The sequence below is a fragment of the Taudactylus pleione genome, unplaced genomic scaffold, assembly GCF_031769625.1.
Source record: "Taudactylus pleione unplaced genomic scaffold, aTauple2 ptg000336l, whole genome shotgun sequence".
NCBI lineage: Eukaryota > Metazoa > Chordata > Amphibia > Anura > Myobatrachidae > Taudactylus > Taudactylus pleione.
The window spans coordinates 2,953,000-2,980,944 of record NW_028284737.1 but is presented as its reverse complement, the minus strand read 5'-3'; the positions used below and the strand labels follow the sequence as shown (position 1 = coordinate 2,980,944).

The 27,945-nt window shown below is 41.7% G+C and overlaps 1 protein-coding gene across 2 annotated transcripts; it reads left to right on the top strand.

Annotated features, from left to right (window-relative positions):
• The first annotated feature begins 226 nt into the window (after positions 1-226).
• Positions 227-26,403, top strand: WDR41 (WD repeat domain 41). Of its 2 annotated transcripts, XM_088443908.1 has the most exons (13): positions 227-395; positions 3,658-3,773; positions 10,153-10,201; positions 10,922-11,053; positions 11,407-11,469; positions 13,057-13,168; positions 13,365-13,427; positions 17,340-17,450; positions 19,825-20,009; positions 21,109-21,230; positions 22,586-22,674; positions 24,132-24,265; positions 24,987-26,403. In XM_088443908.1, exons 1-13 carry the CDS (start codon positions 348-350, stop codon positions 25,146-25,148), a joined length of 1,386 nt encoding a protein of 461 aa, XP_088300034.1. In that variant the 5' UTR covers positions 227-347; the 3' UTR covers positions 25,149-26,403. The 2 variants fall into 2 exon arrangements, with proteins under 2 accessions (XP_088300034.1, XP_088300035.1); XM_088443909.1 differs by lacking the exon at positions 17,340-17,450.
• The last annotated feature ends 1,542 nt before the right edge of the window (positions 26,404-27,945 follow it).

Below are 27,945 nucleotides of genomic sequence, written 5' to 3'. Positions count from 1 at the left end.
GAAATTGTATTAAAATGAAATGATATAGCATTAAAACTTAAATTCTTCCTCTGAACATTGGTTTCCACAATTGCTTTACTCTTCAGAAAAGGAAACCCCCTAGCACATGCCATACTTCTCTTCCTTTTTAGAATAATACAGAACGCGCTTTGCTTGTGAGGACTGCTGTTTTGGCCGCAGCGCTTCCCCGTACTCGGTTGCTAGGTGACACCCACTGGAGACTCGGGCCTGTGTGTTGTCAATAGGCCTGTGTAGAAGTGGGTTTTTTTTATGCCTTCCTCATTCTAGTATATGACCGGACTACTGTACTACTGAGCCGGAGAATATCACTCAAGCAGCCGCCCGCCATGTTTCGCTGGCTCCTGGGCAGCAGAGAGCCGCAGGGCGGCGGGGAGGTAATAGCTGCGGTGTGGAGACTCATTTGTATAATAAACCTAGTTTTGTGACCTGAATCATTACGGGGACGTCTAGTGACATCCAGATAGAGCAGGCAGACTGGCTGTGTGCTGTACTGTATGTACAATGTCTGCATTCCCCTTATAGTACCGGCAGGTGTTACTATGTAGCTGTATAAATGAATTGTACCATTGTAAATTACAGTGCGCATGTTAAGCCTGGTTACATTAGGAGACTGTATGTGTAGGTCTTCTAATTATCTTTATTTTCGTTTAGATGCTGAATTTATTTATCAGATCTCACCAGGGGTTTTTGTACTGCTAAGCGATCCAGGCCCGTACCAGGGTATATATACATTAATATGTTGGCTTTTAAAATGTCAATATATATTTTGTCAATTACATAATATTGACAGAGTATGTGTCAACACTGCCACAATGTTGACGACATGGACAAAATTTCGACATGATAACATTTGCCAGATGCCGACATGTTATATGTGAACATTTCGACATAGTGGCTGTTGACTTTCTGACTGTATACCCCTCTTAGGGGAATCGGTATGAAATACAGACAGAGGAGATGCCGGCTGTCAGTACACTGACAGCCGCATCCCGATGGTTGTAATCCTGACGGGAATGGTGAGTACTGTTCCCCTGTCCTATTTACCCCCTAACCCTCCTTTTTTGTACCCTTATACTAACCCTCCCTACCCCGCACTCTAACCCTCTAAACCTAACCATAACCTCCTCCCCCCTGGTGGTGCCTGAACCTAACCCCCCTGTCTGGAGCTTAACCCTACCCTCCCCTCTCCCCTTGTCGTGCCTGGGAGAGATGAGCCTGTATTGCGACTGAAGGCGTTGTTTTAGATAGTATTCACAGATTGCTATGAATCGCAGTATGCAAAGGAAACACATTAAAGTTAATAGTTAGAGCCAGAGCCGTAGATAGGGTAGTGCGGCCGGTGCCATGGCACAGGGCACCACAGTTCAGGGGGCGTTGTTTGGGTCTGTCAAATTTCTGTTTATTATCATTCTTGCTTGTAGCTTCCTCTTATTTCATCCCCAGCATCTCCTGGCCTCTCCTATCTCTTCCCTGGCCCTTCCCAATGAGGCCATGCCCCTTTTTTTTGGGTGCATTATGTCCCTTTGAAAAATGAGGGGGGCGCCAATGCTCTTTTTGGCACAGGGCACCAAAAAGTCTAGTTACGGCTCTGGTTAGAGCAGATATTATGCTGGGTACACACTATGTGATATGTTGTTCAGTCAGCCAATAATGACATATTGCATAGTGGTTCTGTACTGTGTCTACAGAAAGTATGTCTGTGAGCGACGTTGTGCAGTGTAAAATCACTGGTAGTGGTCACTACTGCTTAGGCTTGCCATATCATCCCTTTAATTCGGTACACGTGAAATACACAGGTTTTGCAGCTGATTAACACAAGGTGAAATGGACTACAGAACATGTGTAATACTACATAAGTGTACCGAATTAAAGGGATGATATGGCAAGCCTACGAGTCCTGCTCATTCTGTGATGTATACTTCAGATGCTTACAGTGCTCTTTGTCTCATAAATTATCATCATCCTTTTTTGTATGGCACCATAAATCCCTGCTCTAACCCTACAAATAACAAATACTATGAAACTACAAAATGAGGCATCTACAAAGTTGAGAAAGTACAGACGGAGAATATAGGCCCCTATTTTGTGAACTGAACCTTGCATACTTCCATTTAAATATTCAGGGCTTTATTCAGAATCATTCGCAAACGGGATCTCAACCCATTTGCATCTTTGCGCATACTTGCATACTCGTCTGGGATGGCCGGGAGGGAGTCTTTAATTCCAGCTCAAGTATTTTGTTGTAATTCAGAAATAAAAACAGAAGTTAGATCCTTCTATAATATTTAATTTTATGATTTTTGTTTTCCTAAATGACAATGAGAACTACAGTAAACATGACCTGTTCTGTCTATATAAGCTATCGCCCCACCTTTATCGTCTTGTTTGATCTCAGTTTTATTATCCTTTAGATTTCAGTTGGGATCAGTGAAAGCATTTATAGATAAACCATGTGTTTCTCTGCCAGCTTGCAGCTTTCGTAGTCTGTGAATGCAGATTGGCTGAGGACTTCCTGTACTCTGTAACTGCTGTTCCAATTGTTACAGCATATCTCCAACAGTATCTTGTACCGCTTTTACATCAAAATTCTGGGTCTGACCCGGAGTTGGAACAGAGGGGGTCATTCAGACCCGCTCGCGAGCGCAGGACGCTCGCAAGCGGGTCGATGTTCCCCCACTGCGCATGCGCACGACGAGGGAGCTCCGTCGTGCGCATGCGCGAGACCCTGCGAGCGACGGGCTCTCCATCGCTCCGGGTCTCGCACCAAAGGGGGCGTGCTGTCGATGTTGATTGACAGCACGCCCCCTTTGGTGGGCCTGCCTGCCGAATGGAGGCGTTCCCATGGGAACGCCTACCGTCTGAAGCTGGCCCCACTGACATCACTAGTGATGTCAATGGGAGTGATTTTGGCTCTGATAGAGCCAAAATCACTCCAGGGCTTGTGGCAGCGAGACCCTACCGCAGGGTCTCCGTCGCAAGCCCGATGGACGCGATGGTCAAGACCATCGCGACCATCATCATGGACGCTCGCATATGCTGTGGGTGGTCACCCACAGCTATGCGAGCGGCCAGGAGGCCGCTCCATTTTCATGGAGGAGGGCCCTGATTCAGAGCGAGCGCTCTGGTCAGAGCGTTCGGCTCTGAATCAGGCCCAGAGTTCCAACTCGGATCAGACCCAGGATATTCCTGAGTTGGCACCGTTCACACCGGAACCGGGTCTGCATTGACCCAGCTTTTCCGGCGTTGAAGTGGACGCTTGGAGATGACGTCATCTCCAAGCGCCACTGAAGCCGGACCAATCGGCCGGCATGCGGCATGCTCCAGGTCATCGTGACCCGGAGTGCGCTGTTCACACTGCAGGGTTTCACAGGTTATTCCTGTGTTAAACCCTGCAACTTACCTGGTCACTGCATCCGGGATTCCAACCCTGTCCCTTTTTACACCAAGGAGCTGCCCGGGTTAAGCCTACAATAACCCTGTTTTTAGCTCTGGTGTAAAATGGGTATTAGTTTCAAATAATGATGAGATATGTTACATGTCATTTTATCCTAGAACATGTTTGTGGAAATAAAATGTTACCTTTGTGACGGTTTCATGTTTATTTCATTTATTTTCTATATATTTTTCTTCTTGTAGAAGTCTGCAATATTAAATATTGGAGAAGAACAGACACAGAACCCTTATACAGAGCTCACCGCTCTAAAAGCCCACCTTGACATTGTGCGATTCCTTGTTCAAGTAGATGACAACAGGTGAGTATGTAGAATTTAAGGTTGGAGATTTGCTAGAATGTTATCAATCTAGCCTGTGGAATGAAGATAGAATAGCCATTTTAATTAGCGGTAGATATCTTGTCATATTTACTTTAGTCCCTGTTAATGTACAGTAGTTGTGATCTACAGACAATTTGTGTGTTCTAAGCCCAGCACTGCACATTCTTCCAAACTCCTGTTATTTATATTAATCACTTCAATGCTGACCTGCAGCACCATCGCTAAGTTAAAAATATTTATCAAGCCAATTCCGATAATTAGCAATGGCGAAGGTGACATTTTATTTTACATCACTGCATCGGTGTGTAATGACATTACTAGAGGGCAGAGCTTACCCTACTGAAAAAAAGAAAAATCTAAGGTGGTGGTGACTCATTTTAAAGAGGGGAGTTTAGTAGTTCTCATCTAGTGATTACGTGACAATAACGCGCTTAAATATAGAAAACATTACATCTCCAGAGAGGGTTTCTGATACTTAGATCTCCCCCATTCTTGATCAAATAAAAAATGGTATGCTATGCTGGGCTGTCATGTAAGTCCATGCATGTTATAAGCGTGTAATTAAATATGTGTGTGTATATATACATATAATGTGTGTGTGTGTGTGTGTTTATATTTATCCATCCGAAAAAGATCAGCCAGCATGACAATTAATTAATACAAATAATTTATTGTAACTAAAAATATTAAATAGTCAGTGAGCTATGATGTCAACAAGACCTAGCAACTGTTTTGATGCCATTCTAAGTACCTTTCAAACTAAGGGCCTGATTCAGAGCCGTTCGCTATTTGCGGTCGTTCGTTCAAAAACAAGGGGTGGCTATTCAAATGATCCGTTCGCAAATTGTAGTCTGTTCACGCCTCTAAGTCTGAACGAGCGAGCAAAACATACGCTCGTTTATTTGTTAAAAACGCCCCCTGGCCGCTCGCATCCTACGTCATGTCCGCTATTTATTAGATTAATCGAGTACATCGACCAGCGTATGAACTGCTCGCTATTCTTGTGGTTGGTGTTTGCTACCACAAATTTGCGAGCAGTTCTGGCTATAAAATAACCCAGTGACGTGGTCAATGACGCTGCTGTATTAATTATGCACACCCATAATACGCCCGTTTTGACCTTTAAGCACGCCTGCGTTCGGATCTCCACTCCCCATTTTCAAGCACCTTCCCCTGTTACCACCCACATACGCCTCATTCTGTCACTCAAAATAGCAGGCACTCGCTATATAGCGTCCAAACGATTTTTGGCCGCACTGACTGGTTCGCGCATGCGTACTAAAAACCGTACGCATGCGCAGATGTGCAAACATCGCTCGGAACGAGCGTACTGCCGCTAACGAGCGGCTCTGAATGAGGGCCTAACTCCAAAGACGGACTTAAATACACATTAAAAGAAATACACAGTGTATTTATTTTATGCGGGTAGCTTTTTGAACACACTGTAAATGTTATTTGTATCAGTTGTGTAATTATCCCTCATTACCTCAACCTTTTTTAGTTAATTTTTTTGCATATTCAATAAAAAAAAAATCACTTTTTTGCCATTTTTTAAGTAGATCTTACCAGTCTAAAGGAAAGCATTAAGCACACAAATGGTATTTTTTGAAATTTGAATAAAAAAAATAGTCATAACTTTAGTTGCTACAGCACAACAAAATACCCCCCCCCCAAAAAAAAAAAAAAAATCTAAACATTATTTTCCACAATTAAAGCTTTATTATTAGTGCAGAATAGCTCCTGAACCTTTTATGTATATACCACTATGCTGCATCAGCTCAGTCTCCACCCCTTCCCACCCACCACTCTGTCCGGCCCCGCCTCCTCTCTGCTGTTCTAACCCCCCCTCCCCCCCCACCTCCCCTAGCTCTCGTATTTAACGTGTTCGCGGCAACTGGTCGTCCTCTTCCAGGTCTGTCCTGTCTCCCTCGCAGTGCGAGCAGTTGGGGCGTGATCCCAGGCTTCCACTGAGGAGACAGGACAGAGCCCATACAATTCTTATATAGATTACTGATTGTTATTAGTAGATCTGTGTATATAAAGCCGTCTGCATTTTAGGTTTAGTGCTCCTTTAATTGATGTGCAGAGCGCTGTGGTATGTCCTTCTCCAGTGATGGAGTTGAGCCTGTTCAATATGTACACTACTCGTCAGCCTCTAAATGGTTTCATGCTCCAAGTGCTTTCATAATCTCTTATTGCGAGCTTTGAGAAGGGATTTTCATGTTCTCATTGTAGATGGCTGGAAAAAAAAATAATCAGTGATTGGAACGTTTACTTTGATTGGTTTTCGAGACACTAAATTAATCCTGTACAAAACTTTTTTGAAATCACACATTTTGTATTACATAGGTCTGTGCGAAGGTCACAATATCTCTAAAGGGAGACTGATATGATTACACTGTATAAATAGCTAATAGTATCCAATGCAATGAACAGATTGAACTGAAAAAATAGATACAAATGGTTCCAAAGCCACCACCTCTTTTCATGATACTAATAATTTGTTTCATTTTAGTAGTTCTTTTGTTTAAAAAAAAAAAAAATGGATTTGTGTGAGTCGGTATACCTTGTACCTACCTGGATGCTTTTACCCAGGATAAATATCACTATTGAGTTTTTTGCCAAGCAGACTGTTTTGAACATCGAAGATTTGCAGCCATAAAGATTATTGGACTATCAGAAAAGAAACATAAGGATAGATATATTAGATTAAATGTTATTTCATTGGTCCTGAGCCTCCTCATTGTTTGAGGCACCAGATTCTGCAGCACCGTACAGTCGTCAGTGCCCAAAATAGAAGCATACCACTTACGCTTTACAAATATAAGAGCAAGAGAACAAATAATTGTATCCGTAAAAACCCATACAAGGTCAGACCCCCAAAAATTGTAATTACATCAGACCCAAAGGAGAACATAATTACACCTTGAGGTGAGGATTGGAGATACTCATGAGAGCCAGGGCCGGATTATAGGGGGGGCGGTCGCCTAGGGGCCCCCACACTGCCACATACATTACGACTCCAGGCCAGCAGCAGACAGCACTGCAGTGACAGCACACTTGATCACTGACGAGGGAAACCCCACCCTCTCACTGACCTAATGCTGCGATTCGTGGGTGTATTGGAAGGGGGCGGGGCATAATGCAGTGAAGTGCCTGCCCCCATTAGAAGCCTGCCCTGTTCCTGATGCTGAACACAGAGGTAGGGAAGTGTGTTCTCTCTCTCTCTCTCTCTCTCTGTCTCTGTCTCTGTCTCTGTCTCTGTCTCTGTCTCTGTCTCTGTCTCTCTCTCTCTCTCTCTCTCTCTCTCTCTCTCTTCCTCCATTTCTTCCCTCTAACTCTTATGACTCTCTCTATCTTCCTCCCTGTCCCTCCCTCTCTATCTCTTTCCCTCTATCTCATTCTCTCCCTCCCTCCTTCTCTTCCTCTATCTCCCTCTCTATGAACGGCATGTACTAAAGGAGAAAATGTGGTAAAACCCCCGAAAATGCAGTTTTCAGGGGCTTTACCGCATTCCCCATATGTACAAGGTGCGGATTGCGATGCATTCCGGTGCTTCTTCCCAATGGGTAACGCCATCTTCAGGTGGCGTTGCCCCATAGATGCCTATGGGCTTTTTTATCGGGACTTTCCCCCTTGGAGGTATCTGATTGGATTCCTACCATCACCCCACCGCAGCGCAGAAGGACGCCAGGGAGTCTTCTTGGTGTTAAACTCTGAAGTCCCTCTGACCGGAGCGATCGCAAAGGATAGCTCTTATTTTATTGATGGGGCCCCCACAACATAGTTGCCCCGGGGCCCCCACAAGCCTTAATCCGGCCCTGATAAGAGCAACATATTAAAGGGGGCAGTCAATGGAGAGGTGGTTGAAAAAGATCTTTCTGGCTCCTACGTATGAGTTATACGTTACTTTGTCCAGCCCTGCCATTTTGTGGGCTGAACAATATGATTACAACCTACCAATGACGCTCACTCTTGTCATGAATACAACTTTGTATTTCCCGTGTTCAGACGTGTTCTTTTCCATGGAGCTATGGTCATTACATTAGTCAGGGAGGATGCACAGGATTTTATCACTGTAACTTTTTTTTAGGCCACAATACTTGTCAATGGATTTTAGGAAACATATCCATCTTTCTAAGCAGCAAATCCAATAAGAGTCAATTCACTACACCGGGTTATTGCAGTAACCTTTACAAATGCAGACTTGACAAACAAAAATGGGCTATTTTTTTATTTTCTTTCTGTGTAAACTGCAGATTTAGTGTTAAGAATTGCTGATTTTCGTAAGAAAAAGCAATTACCGAGGTTTAAAGGATCAATAGAAATGATGGCATCGTCCAAAAGAGAGTGCAAAATATTGAGACTTGTGCTCTTTCGGCTCTCACCTGTCAGTCTAGGAGCAAACGAGGAAATCAATAGCCGAGAGAGAAGGCATTAGCAGCTGTAGTTACAGCAAACAATGTATATCATCAGCACCCGTTCTGCTTTTAATATGTGCTGAAAGGGGATATAATAAAAGTAATCCCATTCCCTGAGGACTGCTAGGGCTAGAATAAAAAGACAATTGAAATGCCATAAATATCCTTTACCAGCTTACCCAATACCAATCTGTTAAAATTGACCTGAAATATGGAGCATAGATTAATGGATTCATAGTCACTGTTTATGTGGCTTAAAAACTCAGAAAACTATACACTGCAGAGAACCCCCCTATCCCCCCCCACCACCCCCATCACACTTTAACCTATTCAAACTGTATTGCATTGCTTGCAGTTCTTTATTCCCAGATCCCTATCTCATACTCTGACTGTACTTGGCTAAATATATTGTTCAGATGGATGAGTGACTAGTATGAAAGGATATGAGCATGTAATGAACTTCTCCATGTAAATTAACACGCCATCTCCATCCTTTATTATCCTTGCACAATGGTCCTTTAATTTTTATATCTACTTCTCGATTTTAAAATCACTTGAATATATTTACTTCGTAAGACGCTGCGGAACACTTGTGGCGCCATATAAATAAACGCTAATAATGGTAATAATATGAGGCTCAATCTGGTGACGCTCACTGTTTAGAGTTTAGGACCTTAGGACTCTTAGCAGAAGTGCTGGTAAATGGTAAGTGGTTTGCTAATGGGTGTAACTAAGACTTATGCAAATTAAATAATAAAGGACCTGATTCTGATGAGGACAGTATTGTACAACTGCAGGCTAGCGTCTCTGCAATACCATACAACTATATGCAAATGCAGCAGCAGGAGGGGGCTGTAGGAAATAGACGACTCCTGCCTGTGTCTGTGATTCGAGTGCAGAGCCTGTAGACGCAGCATCGGATCACCATCACGCGGTGGTCACAGCCCTCGGCCGGTCTGCGTAAGCTGAAGCTCAATCGGACAGGCCATTGCAGCTAGTCAGCTGGGTCCAGGAAGTCTGCATCCGACGACACGGACCCTTGGCTCTGCATGCCTACACAACGGGGGGCGACACTTCCCCATTTTGTATAACAGTCCTGGTCTCCGCCCCCCAGTTATGCTGCGGATAAGGAGGGACTGCGAGCAATCTCACAGGACCCGTTCTGCACATGCGCAGACCCCAAAACATCGGATTTGTTCGTAAACCATTGGGTTTGCATACGAATCCAAATTAGGCGCAAAGTACGTTCTATGGAATAGGGTGATGGAAGAATTTATTCCCTTCACTGCGGAGGTTTTATTCAACCCTGGCACTTTTTTAGGTTGGTCACATTCCAACATCAGTGCCCGCCATTTGTTTATGTGGTACCCGCGCACAAATTATTTCTTGTTTCTTTTCAGAAGACATTGACTTTCAGAAAATACCATTTGTGTGCTGCTTCTACCTCGGCACATGGCAAAGATAATCCTCCCAAAATGGCCCAAAAAGTGTTTTGTTTTTAAATTGAAATTGCAGTGACCTAAAAGCAGATGTGTGAATGTTACCATAATCTTACAGTAATTACATGATATGAATGTAATGGGGTAATAAGTGCTAGTGTGCATGTAAAACCCCTAATACTCTGAAATATTGCTGGACAGGTTTGAACACTCGGTGTATTGCTTTAATGTTCCATATATCCCTTTTGACAGAAAATACTGACTTGAAACAGCTTAGTGAACCTACTGATTACTTTCTGCAATACGTATGGTGTCTCTTTTTTTTTTTTTTTTTTTTTATAGATATTCTGGATGAATACAATGTAGATCATTATTATTTATAAATAAATTGCCATCCAGAAGTCCCGCACTTACATGCCCATCTATACATATCGTACATTTATTGTGCAAATACTCATTGGTATGTTACTACTGTATTCATTATTCAATTTGTACTAGGTTTGCATCTGCTTGTGATGATGGCTCAGTCATGGTTTGGGATGTGCAGGTATGATGTCTGTAAACGGATTATTAATTTACAATTGTAAAAGTACAGTGTATTTTAGTTGTGGATGTGATATATGACAACTTATCTTATAAGGCGATATCAAACAGGCAGTCTGAGCAGACAGAAGCCCTAGGATAGGTTAAAATGGTCTTCTTTCCTGTTTGCTTGTAACTAGCATGGATTTGCAGTCCGTGTACAGTTCCTCAGAACACAACTCCGAATGAGTCTGTACAGTGCACCAGCACTAGTGTGACGGGAGCATGACGGGGTCCATAGGATGGTAGGACCTTCATGTGCCTAATTTAGGGAATTCTTTCATCGTTATCCCTAGTAATCACAGACTTTGTACATTTTAAAAGTTGAAATTTGGAACAGTTTGTAAATTATTGCGTACATCTTTTTTTCCTTATTATACTGTATATTTATTATGTTATTTTTCTTAAAATATATATATATCTTTTTTTATTAAAGCATTGTGCTACATTACAAGCAGAAAATCAATATCTGATATACAAAGTAAAGCGTTAACATTTCTGTGCCCGATAACTACTTTAGGATCCCTAATAAATAGTTTTTATTATGTTTTGAACACTTTTTTATTTTTTTTATTTTTTTTTATTTTAGTGCAGTTGTCTTTTTTTTTTTAATGTCAATTTATAGTTGTATTTCACAATTTGTGACATTGCTCTGGCACCAACTAATCTAATGTATCCCTCCCAGGCAGGAGAAGTGCTTTTTGAGCTCCATGGACACACTCAGAAGATCACCGCTATTGTGGTATTCCCAGGAAATGAAGCACATGGTGAAAGGGTTGACCTTATCCTGACCGCATCTTCTGACAAGTCCGTCATTGTATCCTTATGTTGTGTCTTTATGCAGTCACCTATATAGGTAGCGGAATGAATCTATGTCTATGATGATGCAGACAAACCAATTCTCACACTTGAAAGTTGCATGGGGTTAAACTCATTTTATTACTTTAATAATTAGTAATTACCTAACTTGACTCCCTTGTTTATCGTAGTAAATATATGTATCTATTTGGCTTGATATCACTTACAACTTAATTTCATTTTACTTTTTTTTGCACTTGATGAGCACATTTTGAAGTAGTTTTATGCTCTTTGTATTTTATGTAAAACTGATTAAGAATAATAATTCCACCGTAAGACTCCACTTAAAGATTTCTTAAACTCTTAAATCAGGGCTGGGATTGTGAAAGCGGCCAGCAATTGCAGAAGGCCTCAGACTTCCATTCTACAGTAAAGGTGATTACAAAACGTTGCGATGGTGCAGAACTATATGTGTATAAACGTAATGTGTTGCATGTTGGACAGACACATCCATAAGCAGAATACAGAATAAATGGCGATATAATACCACCAACAACAGAGGAAAGACACCTTGGAATTATCGTTCCCGATATGATGGTAAGTCAGCAAGCAGTGGGATCCACAAAATGCAACCCACAAAAAAAAAAGCCTTGACGTAGGTGCAAAGTAAAACTGCTCGACATTAGCAGCTATTAAAGGAGGCTGCAGTCCCCAGTACCAACAACAGTCAGACAAACAACAGGAGACACAGCGCAAGAATATAAAATAACTTACACAAATCTCACTAAAAATAAATGTATTATTTGTAAAACTATCTAGAAATCACTTGAAATGATGACTTTGTTGTGTATTATCAATAGTATAAAAGGTGTGTGTGTGTGTGTGTGTGTATATATATATATATATATATATATATATATATAAGCATAGTCCCTTTGTCTGGAATGCTGTTTTAATTTGAATATCTCAAAGACTGATTAAGATATTAATGTCATTCTTTTTATTCAATCAGCAGTAAATTACAGAATTTGGAATAGAACTGTATAAAATTTGATGAAAAAAAAAAATTAGATAAAAACCATAATAAATGCTTGGTATAGCTATCCTTAAAATGTCAAGAAACCTACCAGAACACAGAGTCGGCACAGTGACCCGGAGGAAGCGGGATAGGGGTGACCGCCCCCGGCTGCTGTTCTCACGCACTACTGGTGGTCTGTGCTCCCGGGTCGATCCGGCGCCCTAGCCATGTGCGGACACTGTTTACGTTCTGCCCAGTTCGGCTCCTGATTGGCCGTCTGGCTACGCGACGTATCTTTTACATAATGAGGGAGGGCGCGCGGGTGGCACAACACGTGAGGCTACTGCCATAGGGGGCGCTTTTCCCTCACCTACTTTCTCCAACACGTCGATTCCAGGCTCGCAATTCCCAGCCAGTCAGCACCGGGTTTGCGCCTCAAAAGCAACGTCTCTTTTCTCTGATTTCCACGAGGGCTGCCTGCATTCGCTGGTTGGCGGGAGGCAGGAGACGGTGAGGCAGAGTAACTGTGCATTATCATTTGAATCTATAGGGACTCAGCTTTGAATACCCCCTGGAAATGGTCCATTTTGCTTCAGAGTCCATGGCCATATATAGAATCGCACTTACAAATTTACGAAAATGTTACAATAAAAAAAATCCACAAAAACCATAATAGGGCGTGGCTTAGCCGGTTATGTTTCACACACATCTTTTATTACCGATTCCGTCGTATTAACATGATCTAGCCATTATCTAGAAAAGCATTTTCTCTACGTACTGTATGTTCTGGGTTCTAACTGGCGAAATGTTCGCCAGGGGCATACTAGTTATAACTATAAAATATAAAGGCAGATTATCACTTTTGTGTAAACTCCTACTGAGCTACCAAGGCTTTGTCCCATGCTTTATAATGCACATGGTAACTCTGTTTAACTATAAGCGCCTAAAACATTTAATGTATCCTTTTATTTATTTTATTTGTACAATTCTAATATTAAAAACAGACTCTAATGGGGCTTCAGAGCCTGGATGTGTGGCTGTCTGGTGGGAGTGAACTTCGTGTGTGGAATCGGGATTTCATGCTCTTGGCTGAGTCTGGCTTCTTTGCTGATGGAGGTCAGTCAAGCAATGTGCTCCATAGCCCAGTAACAAATACAAATATATATATATATATACTTTACATGTATCTCATTTTATAAGAATGTGTAACATTTCTTGAATATGTCTTATTACTGTGTATGTGTGTTTTTTTTTTACATGTTTATTGCTTAAAAACTAAGGAAAGGTTTTGTATGTTTCCTGTTTTCATTAGGTATCGTCACAATGATTGAACTTGCTAAGAACTGTATAGCTGCAGCAATTGGAAAAGATTTGAGTGAGTTTTTTTTTTTTTTTAAGTATTAAGGCAAAACACCTATATATAAGGTTTGCATAAAAATGTTCCTTAACTCTTTATATAGTATTCTATCTGCGTTATTAATATTTACCCTATTCCCATGTTTTCAGTACAGATAGCGGCTTTTGTGGACTGAACTAACCACTTGCTAAAGCTGCATTACCACCTAGAGAGGAAGCAGAGCCTCCGACCCCTCACCTTAGCCCAGGGGCGCCATGGTTATTCTTTAAACCCTGCTGATAACCGGGGCTTACTGTCATTTTGGAGGAGGGAGCAGGAGACCAATAGAGATACCACAGTCTTCGACATTTTCGCTTCTCTTTGGTTCTTCCACTCACACCCCTGTTTTGTAGCCATTTTAAATTGGTGAACAAAAATGGTGGTAATGTGACTTTAATCCTCACTTTATGACTGTGGGCCTGGTTCACTAACGTGCGCAACTGCGATTATGCATCGCAGTGTGCGAACTAGCTATTGCGATCGGGACTGTGTTTGCAGAGGCTACGCAGACCCCTCGCAGGTGGGGGGGTCGGGGAAGCGCAGGGGCATACATAAATTATCCACTGCAATGCCATACGAGGTCTGAGGTCTCATAGCATGCATGATTGTTAGCAGTTTCTGAGTGAGGTCAGGGCTTGTGTAAGTGTGCGTGAGGCTGCGATGGTACTCTATTGTGCCGATGGTTTCTCTATTTTGCTAAGTATTACGGATGTGTGCAATGTAAAATTGGCGTCCTTATGTAGTACTGAATTTGCTTTGCGATCGCAATGGATTAGCATACTATCGCAGTTGAACTGTGTGCGTACACAATATTGCTTACCGTAGTGAATCGGGCCCTGTGATCACAGTTCTTGCTGTTGCTCTATAATTCTCCATACAACTTTTGAAGGTCATAAAGACTTAACCCTTTTGGCTTTTGTTGTCCAGTAATATAAAAAGTCCGCTATAATGGATAACTGAAGAACAAAGTAAATGAAAGCTCCCAGGACACTGTTTGGGGTAAATTTTCTAAGATGGGAGTTCTATTTAAGAAGTGATGTTGCCAATCAGATTCTACTTCTCATTTATCTAGAACAGGGATAGGGGAACCTTTTTTCTGCCGAGGGCCATTTTTATATAAACATTATTCGCTGGCCTGGTACAGGCCACGCTCCCCCCATGTGACGTCACACGGGGGCGGGACCACAATCGCCGGTGCTTACAGCAATGCACGGAGCATCCTGAGGATGCTCTGGGGAGCTGTAAGGGCAGCGGTGTGACTGTCTGAAGCTTCCTAAAGACGCTCCAGGCGGCAATGCTGCATAGATTCTGGCTGCAGGAAACTATTTTAAGCACCCTGCTAGCCAGATGAGGCTAGGAGAAAAAAGCTTAGAGAGCCAGACCAAATGATTCCGAGGGCCTTATACGGCCCCCTGGCAGGAGGTTCCCCATCCCTGTTCTAGAAGATAATACCTGGAATTTGATTGGTTGCTATGGGCAACATCACTTCTTAATAGAACTCTCACTTTAGTAAATTTACCCCTTTGTGTTTGTTAGGAGAACGTTTAAAGAGTTGCTGCCTTAAAAATGTCCTAAGACCCCGCATATAATTGTTCTGCATAATCTGGGCAAGGAACAGAAGGTAACGTTTTTATCCAGGGTACCACTTCTGTGTAGGTTGTGTAAAAAATACAGATTTTTTACTTTTTTATTTTACGTTGTCCTAGATTGGTTTTTCTTAAGCCAAGCACTCGGACTGCAAAAATGCAAGTGCATTAAATATTTGCCAAGGCAGAATCAACCCTAAAATACAGTGTAGAACGTACAAAAACTAAAATGAGTGATGTGCTGACCGTGTGAATTATCTAAGTACGGCCCTACGGACAGATGCACAGATCGGACACTTACGCTAGGCGTTTCTTCCAGTGTTTTTGTATTTTTTGATCCCTAGCTAGAAATGTAATAGGTTGAACTCACACTTGAGACTGCGTAGAATGTAAGTTACCTGTAATTGCAAATCGCATAACCATAACATATATGCACTATTAGACTGACTTATAAACAGCGTGTGTTGCTTCTGTTGTGATGCATTATTCTATGTTAAGATCTTACAGTCCTAATAAAAATCTAAAGAAAAAAGAATGGAGTAGTCAGGGCGCAAAAAAAAAATAATCAATGATAGCGGCTCAAAAACCTCTACCTAATCCTGCCCAACACACAAGAAAATCCGATGCATAAAATAAATGAAGTCAGAGTCTCTGAAGCGCTTTCTGGCACTTAGAATACACTTATAAAGGTATCTTGTGCAGCTTGTCACTTTCTTGGATAGTAGAATAGTTTTAATAATTTGCACAGACTTAAGTCCTTTAAAGGCAGATCTATAACAGATGAAACTTTCTTCTTTCCTAATGATGCAGAACATACCATACTCACTAAGGTTTGTATGGCTATAAGCACATAGCAGTTTCTTTAGGAATGGATTCTCACAATCCGCATATGAATACACCCAGCACAGGGAAGGACAAATAGAACATACCACACTCACTTCAAATAATGCAGGACAAAGCGCATAATGGTATCTTTGTACATCAAATACCCAACTCACAAGAGACAATAGCAGTTTAAACACATCACTGTTTCTTTCTCCAGTCTTTTCAAAAGGATATGCAAAAGGTTTACCAAAATATGTTTACAGTATTTATTTCACAAATACACATGCAACATACAGGATCAAACTTCAAGTTCACAGTCTAAAAATAGGAATAAAGGGCCTGACTCAGAGCCGGACGCTATTTGCGGACGGTCGTTCCAAAAAAGGGGCCGGCTATTTAAATTGAGCGCTCGCTCATTGCGGTTTGTTGACGCCTCTATGTCTGAGCGAGCGAACGAAAAATGCGCTCGCTATTTTGCAAAGACGCCCCTTTGCCGTTCGCATCACACGTCATCTCCAGTATTTATTTGATTAATCGGGAACATCGAAAGGCATCTGAACTGCTCGCAGTGCTTGTGGTAGCTTTTCCTACCGCAATCACTGCGAGCAGTTCAGGCTAAAAGACAACCAAGTGACGTGGTCGATGACGCTCATTTACTAATTATGCACTCCCATTAAACGCCCTTTTGACCGTTAGGCACGCCTGCATTCGGATCTCCACTCCCCCGTTTTCAAGCACCTTCCCATGTTACCACCCACAAACGGTACATTCTGTCAATCAAATTAGCAGCCCCTCGCTGTTTTGCGAGCGCTCGATTTCCGACCGCAATGACTGGTATGCGCATTAAGACCCATACGCATGCGCAGTTGTGCGAACATCGCTCATAGCGAACGGGCGTCCGCTTACGAGCGGCTCTGAATCAGGCCCTAAGTCCAGAAAGGGAAGACCGCAGAGGCCAGGTACAGATATTCTATTGGGATATAGGGCCTGATTCAGAGCCGCTCGCAAAAAGTGAGCGCTCGCTCTGAATCAGGGAAACCGCTTTGTTTTAAATAACCCGGCCTCCTGGTCGCTCGCTAAGCTGTGGGTAATAGAGCCGGAAGCTCACTACTGACATCACTCTTGATGTCAGTTAGGCCGCCCACAAGCGGCAGGCGTGTACCTTCAGGAACGCCTCCGTTTGTCCAGCCACCCCCGCCTACAAAACGGGGCGAGCTGTTGATCAACATCGACAGCCGCCCCATTTGTAGCGTGCCACGGAGCATGCGCAATGCCCCACCAACGACCCGCTTGTGAGCGGGTCTGAATCAGGCCCATAGTCCAAAAAGACAGTCCGGATCAATCTCTCTAGTGATAAACCCAATACCTTCAAAAAGATCAGCTCTCTTTTAGGTAGAAATCTATTTCTAATTTTCCTTTATTTTACACAATTGCCTTTATGCATTGGAAATAATCCTCATATGTGGTGTTTTTCTTTAAGTAATCTTTAAACTAGGTGCTACAGCCGCAGGATCTGATAAATGGGATATTGCTCAAGTTAAATGCCTTTCCGGTCACCAAGATATTATTCGGACATTGATAAATGTTAATGGTAAGCAGGATTCCTTGTTTAATACAGCGAGCTATTATTTCACTTTTCAGGCTTGTTACTATATATGTTGTTGTTATTCCGTATATTAATACCATTTTTGGCTATGGTCATTACTGTCACTAGTCTTGCGGTTTGTTATTGTAGAATGCATGCACAGTAAAACCACCATTATCTGGCAGACTTGGTGAGTAAAGTTGGGTACACACCTGACAGATATATCTGCAGATGATGGTCGTTCTACACACTGAACGGCCATCATCTGCTTGTGCCCTCGGGTCCCGGGGGGCGGGAATCGGTAGCCGGTGGGCGGGTCAGGGGCACGTCCCGCCCCCCTAGTCGTGGCTGCAGCTGTGTGTGTATGGGCGGTCTGCAGACCGCCCGTATACACCTGCCGATGGACAGATATGTCTGCAGACCGCCCGTATACAACTGCCGATGGACAGATATGTCTGCAGACATATCTGTCCATCGGCTGTGCAGCACAGCCAATGCGATATGACGTTCACCGACATATTGCGGGTACACACTGCCCGACGGGCAGCAGATACAATTGATCGGCCAATGTGTCTGTCAGTGTGTACCCAGCTTTAATCTGTCCTAATCAGTACAGTTTTGTAAAATAAGTCAGTCTTCCATTACTTTGGTCCCTTCATATTTCCTCTTGTGCTGGCATAAGATTTTCTGCTAGTACATACTTTACAGTACAACGGCAACCATTTTTTGGTCGAGCACTGGTATTTGTGCTGTATATTATTAGGAAAAGTGGTTTTATCAAACCCCTGTGCAGTCATTTTGTTACTGTAGAAGACCAGTCTCCCCAGATAAGCTGTACTGGTATAATTACTTCCTACTCCACATCCCATTCTCCCCTGATGAACCAGCACAGTAGCTGCTATTCACAGGAGACTGTTCTTCAAGAGAACAATATTTGGTCTGTGCATCCAAGATGATTGTTTATTTGCATAGTGGGCAGCATGGTGACACAAAGGTTAGCATTGAGGTCTTGGGTTCGATTTCCACCAACGCCCTATATGTGTGGAGTTTGTATGTCCTCCCACGTTTATCATGTTTCCTTTGGGTATTTTGGTTTCCTCCCTCAATCTAAATACAAACTAGTAGGTTACTTGGCATCTGGCAGAAAATTAACCCTAGTGTACTTGTGTGTTTGTGTCCGTGTAGCATGGAATAATACAGTAATTAATAAGCTGCACATAGCTTAGGGATAAATTTACTAAAGTGAGAGTTTTTACAAGTGGAGATGTTGCCCATAGCAACCAGATTCTAGCAATTATCTTCTAGAAGGGCTAGTTAAATGTTAAGTAGAATCTGATTGGTTGCTATGGGCAAAATATACACTTCTAAAAACTCTCACTTTAGTAAATTTACCCCTTAGACTGGTGTGAATGAGAAAATGTTCTGTGTGAAGCACTGTGGAATATGTGTACTATATAACTAACTGTTATTAAATAAAATGTTGTCACCACATTATGCAGAGCATATTGAATTATTCACGAGTCCTTTCACTATTGAAGTTTGCAACCTAAATTCCCTACCACATACAGTAAGGTCCATTTTTTTATCTTTTTGGTTTTTTATAACCGCCAATTAATTTACCAGTGTGTTTCTAGCCTGTGGGAGGAAACCCATACCAACCACTCAAATTGTGACATTAAATTAATGACCCAAGCCCTGTGAGACAACAATGCTAACCACTGTGCCACCCAATACATGTTATATCTGCTTTACAGATGCTACTGACCATTATTAGCCTTATTGTTTTATGTGCATCATCTGCACACATAGTTTTCCTAAAAAAATATTTTAGGATACAGCCAGATACCAAAGCTGGGAAACCATAATTCTGTGCCCTGTGTGCTGCTAATATTGCAGAAGTTTTATTAGTTTGGCTACATATTAAGGATTAGTCCGAACTAAAAATTTGGTTTAAATGTTGAATATTGATCACCTCAGCTAATTATGATCCTTGTAGAACTCGGTAATTGTACCAAATTATAGCTGCTTGTTCTGAATTTTTCCATTACATTTAGGGGGGGGGGGATTTAATTGCAGACGAAGGGTGCGATTTGCCGTTGCCGTGGCATTTAAACGCCAGCAACGACAGCCCGTCTCGCTTCCTTTGCCTGGCCGGCTGGCTAAGCCTCCGATTCACTCAAAAGTGCTCGCTATCACTTTTGTGCAGGATCCTGCTGCCATAAAGCACGGCACACCCATAATTGAATTAGAATAATTCAGTAATTATTATCTACCTACAATAACTAAGCTTGGAAGTATTTGCTCCCCCACCATTGTACCTACTTACCTTCCGTGCTAAAAAATGTTGATGTAACAGACATTTGTGTTTCCCACTCTACAGAGCTAATGTTTGTAAGCGGCTCCCATGCGGGGGAGTTCATTGTGTGGGATGCATTAGACTGGTCAGTCCAAGCTTTTGAAAAAAACCTCTCTTGCACCATTTCACCGCAAGATGTCCCTCAGGAGAATAAACTGCTACCAATGCAAGAGGAGGTGTCCATCCAACACATTGCTTCTGATGGAGAGGTTGGCGCTGTCTGCAACATCTAATTCTTCTCCTGGGATTTGAACACAAACAGTGGTTAATTTTGTGAAAGGACAATATGCTTGTTTTTCGGTGTATCAAGCTTACAGGAATCGCTTAGTGCCATGGACAGGGTGTGGGGGGGGGGGGGTTTGTCGGCAAATATAAAAGTAATTTGTGTTGATTTAAAGAAAAAAAAACACTGCAATTTGCACAGAGATCTCTATTGGACCTCATACACTTTTAGCGCTCGCTGTGGGCTCCTCCATGTGCCTACGTTCAGTATATGGAATAAGTAGCTTATCAAGAAATGCCAACAGAATACAGGGAAACACTGCAATGTTTATGACATCATTAACGTACATTCAAAAGCTTTTGCTACACTGGTTAAAAGGAATAGGTATGAAATACCAGTGGCTGAGCCGCTGGTTCAAATCCCGACTACAAAAGCCTGACAATACCCCAACTAGGACTGGTAAGTACCCTAACCCTACCCTCTCCCCTTCCCCCTAACCCTCACCTCCTTTAGTGGTGCCTAACCCTAAGACTCCCTGGATGGTGCCTAAACCTAACCCTATCTCCCCGCACCCTAAGCCTCCTGGGGGGGTGCCTAACCCTAACCTCCCCCTAGCCCAACCCTGTCCCCCCGGGAGTCCTTAAACCTAACCTCCTACCCTGCGGCTAAGTGCTAAGACGCTCGGACTTACCTTGATCGGTCCGGCATCCTTCTGTATTCCGGCGTCGGGTTTAAGATAGGCGGCGGTATTTTGACGCCTATCTTAAGTCCCCCGTCAGGCTTTAGTAATCGGGATATAGAACGGCGGCATGTAGTGTGCCAGTCTATAAACTGCATGCCGGTTAATAGGAGCAAGTTATAGTATGGCGATTTTTTTTTTGTCTACTCCTCTATCACATTTAGTTGAACGAGTGTCTGCGTAGGAGATTAACAGCGTTTTTGCCGCACTATAGTTGAGTTATACAGTATATTCATCCATAAATTAAAAGGGGTGTCTGCCTACAGCACCACCATCCCCGAGACAGACTCCTACACTGCTTTGCTTCATCCTTTTAAAGCTGGATTTGTATCTCATTTTCTTCCAGTGCGTCTTCGTGGCTGTGGGAAGAAGTATCTACGTGTACAACATTCACACAAAGCGAGTGATTGCTTTCCAAAAGAATGCTCATGACTCTGATATACAGCACATGGCAAACATCCCTAACAGGTGACTGTGTGTGGCACCCTTCACCATGAGTTTGCATTTTATGTAATGAGACATGGCCTCTGTGTGCTGAAAACAAGTACCCTTTAGGGAATTAGATAGCCATGAAATGGTACAACGTAGGGAGCTTGGGTGGTTTTTGGTCTTCTGTCTGTTGAGAAGTCCTGCTTTAATGCGGGACAGTAGGTGAGTCCAAGCTGAGATGACCAGTATGTGATGTCATACCTACAGATACAGCACAGTTTTCTATAGCTCTGGTATGAGCAATACCTTTTGCTTCCATTTTCACTCTTATATTTGAATAAAAATGGGTTTTAAAACACTACCCCTAGTAGAGGCACCTTCTCTCACACCTACAGATTTCATACACCAGGATTATAACTAGTATTGGAGACTGGTGCCTCCCTCAAATATCTCCAGAGATCAAATCATCCTAATAATTCATCACTTCTATTTATGAAATAATCTATGGTTGATTCTGGTTTCAGGTGCCATGAACAGGGACATTATTTCTCTCTAATCTCTCCTTATTCTACACTCTGTCTCCTCCTTTCCTACTAGCATTTGTTGCCTAATGTCCGTGGCTGCACAATGCCAATGCCGGTAGATTCCAGCTGTATTCATAAATCTCAGATAGAAAGGTGTTGCTGCCACATTGCTTAAAGGAGATAACAGACCACTTATAGATAACTGTACAGCAGAAGTGTCAAACTCGTGGCCAACCAGCTGCTGTGGGACTACATATCCCAGCATGCCCTGCCACAGTTTTAAACTGTCCTAATAGCAAACCTGTGGGAGTGCATGCTGGGATGTGTAGTTCCACTACAGCTGGTGGGCCGCAAGTTTGACACCACTGCTGTACAGTCTGTTGCTGCATCACAAGCCTTGGCCTCAAGCTTGAGCCTACATGTCATCACAGTATTGGAGGCCTAACTGGCTGCCTAGGCATATATTAGCATTGCAGAATGCATACTCCACACCAATGGTCCTGAGTGTAAGAAGCTACATTACTATGGCAATATGAGAAAGTCATTTGTATTACAATTAGTTTTGTCCTACAGAGCCTTTTCTGAAAAATAATTTGGCATGTGTTCTGTATTGTTGGAGCATCTGACAACCGTTGTTTTCATTCACTCACTTGCAAAGTGTCACTTAGAATATGATTCAGTCAAAGGATTTTGACTTTTATGTACAGTAAACTCAGTTCTTCTAAAGTAATCTATTGACGAAAATTTTAGGAGATGTAAACAACCTGCACATACTTACGTTACACATGGCCTAAAGCTTTTTTCAATTCGGCTGTTGTGAAAAAAAAACATAGGATAGAAATGTTCTATTGTATCTGGTCTATCTTGCAGGCAGTTAGTTTCTTGCTCAGAAGATGGCAGTGTTCGCATCTGGGAGTTAAAATCAAAGCAACATCTTCAGGCCGAGTCTGTCCCAGCAGGTACAGTATGCACAACATACAGATGCTGTATTCTGCTCACTGTGTCTAAGTGGGATCAATAAGGGAAAATTATACCAAAAATTATTGTATGCCTGGTAAAAGTTTCCAGATCTGGTTTAGCAATCTAATACCACCTTTTTTGTGGCACATCATCAATGAGACATCCTCCTTCATCAGCTATTTTTTCCTAATGAACCAATACAGTAGTGTTTGTTATTTCCATAATACAGGTCATTTGTTTAAAGGGGATGTAGTTATTAGACAGGCGGCCAGGATGCCGCCGGTCTAAATCCTGACGGCTAAACTAAAGCCCGACACAGGATTTAAGATAGGTGTCGAAATCCCGACGTCTATCTTAATCCCGACGCCAGAACGCAGAAGGATACCGTCCCGAACAAGGAAAGTCCAGGGAGTCTTAGCACTTAGCCACGGGGGCTGGGGGGGTTACATTTAGGCACCTCTGGGGGGACTTAAGGTTAGGCACCACCAAGGGGGGGGGGTGTTTAAGGGGTGTTGAGGGTTAGGATTCTTACCAACCCCAGTCGGGATCTCCTCCTGTTGGGCCTCTGCAGTCAGGATTTGAATTTCAATCCCATTCCGTTTAAAGATCGCTAAAATTACAATAACATATTAAAATAATAACTTTATACTAAAATACATTTAGCTGTACATCTAGATACATACAGAAAGGATACTTGTGTTAAAACTGTGACTGTCAGTTTTTAGATTAAATAACATTGCCCTGAACTTTTGAAAGTCTAATAATGGCAGATTAGAGAACAAAATAGTTTTAAATTGGCTGCATAGAATGTGTAAATTCAATGTCCGGCATCAGAAGTTCAGTCTACGGGCTAAATTTACTTTGTAGCGCTTTTCTAAGCCGCTACTTCCTAAGGGGTTTCAGGTGCTGGACATTAGCATGTGTTTGTGAACGCTACTGGCTGCACTTTTAGAATATGTCTTACAGATGTGTCCACATACCTCTATCATCCATGCGCTACAAATAACCCGTGAGCTCCGTATTACTCGGTAGCCCTGAACGTTTTCTTTCGTGTGACTTTTTACCTATGCGTCTTATTTGTACAGTGATATGAATATTTAGCACTTCTGCTGATTACAATGATATGCAGCATGCCTATGTTCTGCATGCGTTACAATGTTGCAGCCGGTGGCACTGTAACGTAGCGTTCCGCATGCAGGTACACCCGCAGTCGTTCGCTTATCATTTTATTCAGCACTGTGCGAATAAGATGCTTTTGAAGGTAGAAAGTCGCACGAAAAGACGTTCGGCGCTACCGAGTCATGCCATATTTAGCGCGCAAGGAGGCTAGATGTATCAGGACACATCTATAGCTTATGTTTGTGAATATTTCCAAATGCCAACATACAGCATTGAATTAACAATTGTTACTGCATTTTGCAGTTCAGAGATGAAAGCCAAGTATCTTTATTATTAGGTTTTTTTAGTATATGGGGATTTGGAAAATCTGGCAGACACTCTAATCATGCCGTAAAGAAGACCCCGGATAATGGCATTGTAGCCTCGCTGGAGCTGATCGGTGATTTGATTGGACATTCTTCTTCTGTACAGGTGAATTAGTTTTCCAGTTTGGGTGGAAATACTCTGCCAGCGTGTAATAGAAAATGTATGATGGGATAAAAACGTTATCCATACACTAGGCAATGTCTTCTGTTTACTGTTGTTATAGTTGATTTGTAAGGTGCCACATTGCTCTGCTTTACCGGACATTGGGAAAGCAGGACGTCCATAAAACCAGGACAGTAGTCGGGATAAAAGCAGACATGAAAACAAAGGGTAGGAAGGGCCCTGCTTATGATAAACCTTACATTCATATTGGAAGAGGCCATAGTAAAACCGGAGAGGAGGCTCACAGTGAAGCTTGGGACAGCTATGAGGGCATCCCAGGAGGAGGAGGGTTAGGCTCTAATAAATAGAGGGGTTTTCAGAGAACATTTAAAAATGTGAAGGCAGTGAGAGAGTAGCGCTGTATATGGGAGGACCCTGTAGCTGAGATTCAGTTAAGCACGATGTTCTATCGGAGCCTATTGGCAATGTACTGTAATAGTCACACATCGCTGCAGGGTCCTAAGAGACCTTGCGTGTCATTGCATCCACCTCTAAATTCATGGCACAGTAGTTCTCCTTGTGTACAGCAGTGGTCACACTATGTAATGTACACCAGTATTAACGCCGGACCTTCAGACCAGCTGCACCAAAAGATAGTTTTGCCACAAAGTAGTCGTGAAACATGTTCACGTTCTCTGTTCAGCTTTATTTATTTATTTTACAGATGTTTCTGTATTTTGAAGATCACGGTCTAGTAACGTGTTCTGCCGACCACCTCATTATCGTATGGAAGGAAGGAAAACGGGAGTCCAGATTGCGCAGCCTAATGCTTTTTCAAAAGCTGGAACAAAATGGGGACTTACAGCCACGATTCTCTCTCCACTAAGCCATTAGGTTGGCATGGTAAAATGGTTGTGTTACAAAGACATGATATAGAACAAAACTACATTGCAAAGCTTGTTTTTATGTTCATGGCTAATGAAATTATTATTATTATTTTATTTTATTTTTTAAAGTAATCATAATGAACAAACTAAAAACACAAAACTGCCACTGAATTATATATTAACACTTTCTTAATCATTTTTTATGCTTACAGATATTTACATTTATTTTTCCTTTAATTCTGCTCTCTGGCCATTTGTTTTGTGGCAGCTATAGTTATCCAATGTGGAATCATTGGGAAAGTTCTGGGATGAAAGAGAAGTCACACCTGCCTTTTAGATCATGTCCTTCTCATAGTTCATATATGCTGAGAATGCTCTAAGAAGAACCAGTAAACCTGCCTTGTGCGGTACTGTGCTGAAAGTATTCTACAAATAAATGAGAACATTTTAGATGATGCTAAATGGATTATCTGCATTGGCTTGTAGATGCAATTTTATTGGAGACCGTTCTATCCATAGACCAGCTCTGTGGAAAAACACTTTTATGTTGTGTATTGCACAGTACAAGCAATGAGATCCTTTCACCTGGAAGTTATACTCATTTTCCAGACTGTCCATCTATTAATGTCCAGACTGATGGTGACCGGCTGTGCAATATGGTAGATTATTAGTTCTGGGGTTTCCTAGGCAGAAATGTTTGGGTAGCTAGGCCACATTTGTATGTGTAGCAAGGACTTTATTTTTCTAACAGTATTGTCAGTGTTTCTTATTAAGAGACCCGTTTGCACTAGACCTTTGTGTTGTTTTGTGTTCAACATTGCAATCCTGCTCAATTGAATAATTACTGAGCAGTCAACTTTTTTTTTGTTTGTTTGTTTTTTTGATGTGTGCTTGTGGAACCATTTTTAGTAAGTTATTTTTAGAGCCTGTTATGATCAGTTGTCATACATTGCTAATCTGTAATATATATTTTGGAAAGATATAATTTGCATGTATATACTGGAATGGAATGTGATTATTTAGAAATAGTACCTTCAGTCTCATAAATTTCTCCTCTATCCAGTGGTGTGTTTCCACCATCTTGTGGCCAACTTTGAACATTACACTCATACCAGTGACCATCCTAAAGCAACAGAGTGCATTTGGACCCTTAGCCTTTATAGCAAGCACCGTACAGTACAGTGGATGCGCCAAAGATACTGTACCTTTTCATTCTAAATGTGTGTTTGTGTGTGCTTCTTAAGGCCCCCATACATCAGCAATTGATTGCAGCAATCGTGCAATTTGCAATCGATTGTGTATAAAAATCTTTCCCTTTTTCAATCGATTGTGGCAATTCTGCAATCTATTGAAAAAGAGAGTGATTTTTTTTATACATAATCGATTGCAAATTGCATGATTGCTGCAATCAATTGCTGATGTATGGGGGTCTTTAGACAATAATTTTTTTAACAATATTGCTTAATGGCAAGATTAATTTAAAATAAATACTCTTTATACATTGCCTGCTACTATCACTTGCTGCAATATTTTCCTTGGTGTAAAAAAAAAATCTATTTTAAATTTCCACAAGCCAAATATGTATCATGGGCATTACAGAAATGTATTTAAAATGTTGCTCGGCATATAGTATTGATTCCTTAATGGTAAAGAAGAATATGTTCCTTTTTTAATTTTAACTTTATTTTTTTTTATTCAAGTTTACTTGTATATTGCAATCACTATATATATTATTAAACTCTATCTCTGGTTCTTTATATAAAACAGAAAAGATTCACACAAAACCTAAACCGCGTGTGTTTTATAGTTTTCCATGATTGAATTGTTTTAAAAAATCAGTTTTTTTATTTATAGAATATTATAATTTTGTTTATTGCACGAATACATGTGACAGTGAATTAAATAACTTTTACTTGAAAATGTGTATTTCAATGCTTTTTGATGCAAATATATAGAATGCTCTATCATGTTTATCGTTTGTAAGCACATGGGTTTGGGTAACAATAAAAAGTTTTATTGAAAAAAAAAAAAAAAGCCGGCAAGCTGTGGGCGATGTGTTCCTTTTAAACGCACCTCACACTACCAGCAACTTGACTTGTCAGCCTCCATAACGCAAGAAATTTACAGGACAAACTCGAGGGAAGATCACTGGGACTAGTAAATCGCAACATATCGGCACTGTTACATTCCTGGCCACGTGCCAGTCCCCATCCTGTTTACCTGACCTTGCTATTTGTGGACGGGAAAATAAAGTGCTTCTCCATATTACGTGTAAGTGGTCGACGAAAACTTTTACATTTACAGACTGCTTCCAAGAATACGGAAAAGTTGGATTGTTTTTCAGGAGGATAGAAGCTCTGGACCACCGGGGACACTGCCCTAAATGCACAATCTCTACTCACTGACTTTTTAAAATCTTGTGAAGAAATCTCATTTCTGTATACGGTATAAACTGAGGCGCATTCCTGCACCCAGACCACATCCACCTGAGAACAGTCAAGTGTGCCCAGCTTCTGCACTTCTGGCATTGCCACCATCATGATGCTGTGACACATTAGTAATCCCATAAAAATGAACAGAATAAATGGCACTTATGCTGCAGGGTCTCAGTTAATCAGCTTTGCCCCTTTCCCAGGCATCTGTCCTTCATAGTCTTTATAACCGTTACATTCATACCTTCCACCACTAACTCATTTGCTGGGGGATAATAGAACTCGTCTCACTTTTATTCACCCATATCATTTTGCTTACTAACGTGATATTTCTACATTTAAAGAACAATCCCTTGATACATTT

Excerpts from the sequence above, each read along its gene's own strand:
- WDR41 (XM_088443908.1), top strand. The coding sequence starts at position 348 with ATGTTTCGCTGGCTCCTGGGCAGCAGAGAGCCGCAGGGCGGCGGGGAG. Across the intron at positions 11,470-13,056 it reads ACTTCCATTCTACAGTAAAG|ACTCTAATGGGGCTTCAGAG; the intron begins GTGATTACAAAA and ends TATTAAAAACAG. Across the intron at positions 13,169-13,364 it reads TGGCTTCTTTGCTGATGGAG|GTATCGTCACAATGATTGAA; the intron begins GTCAGTCAAGCA and ends TGTTTTCATTAG.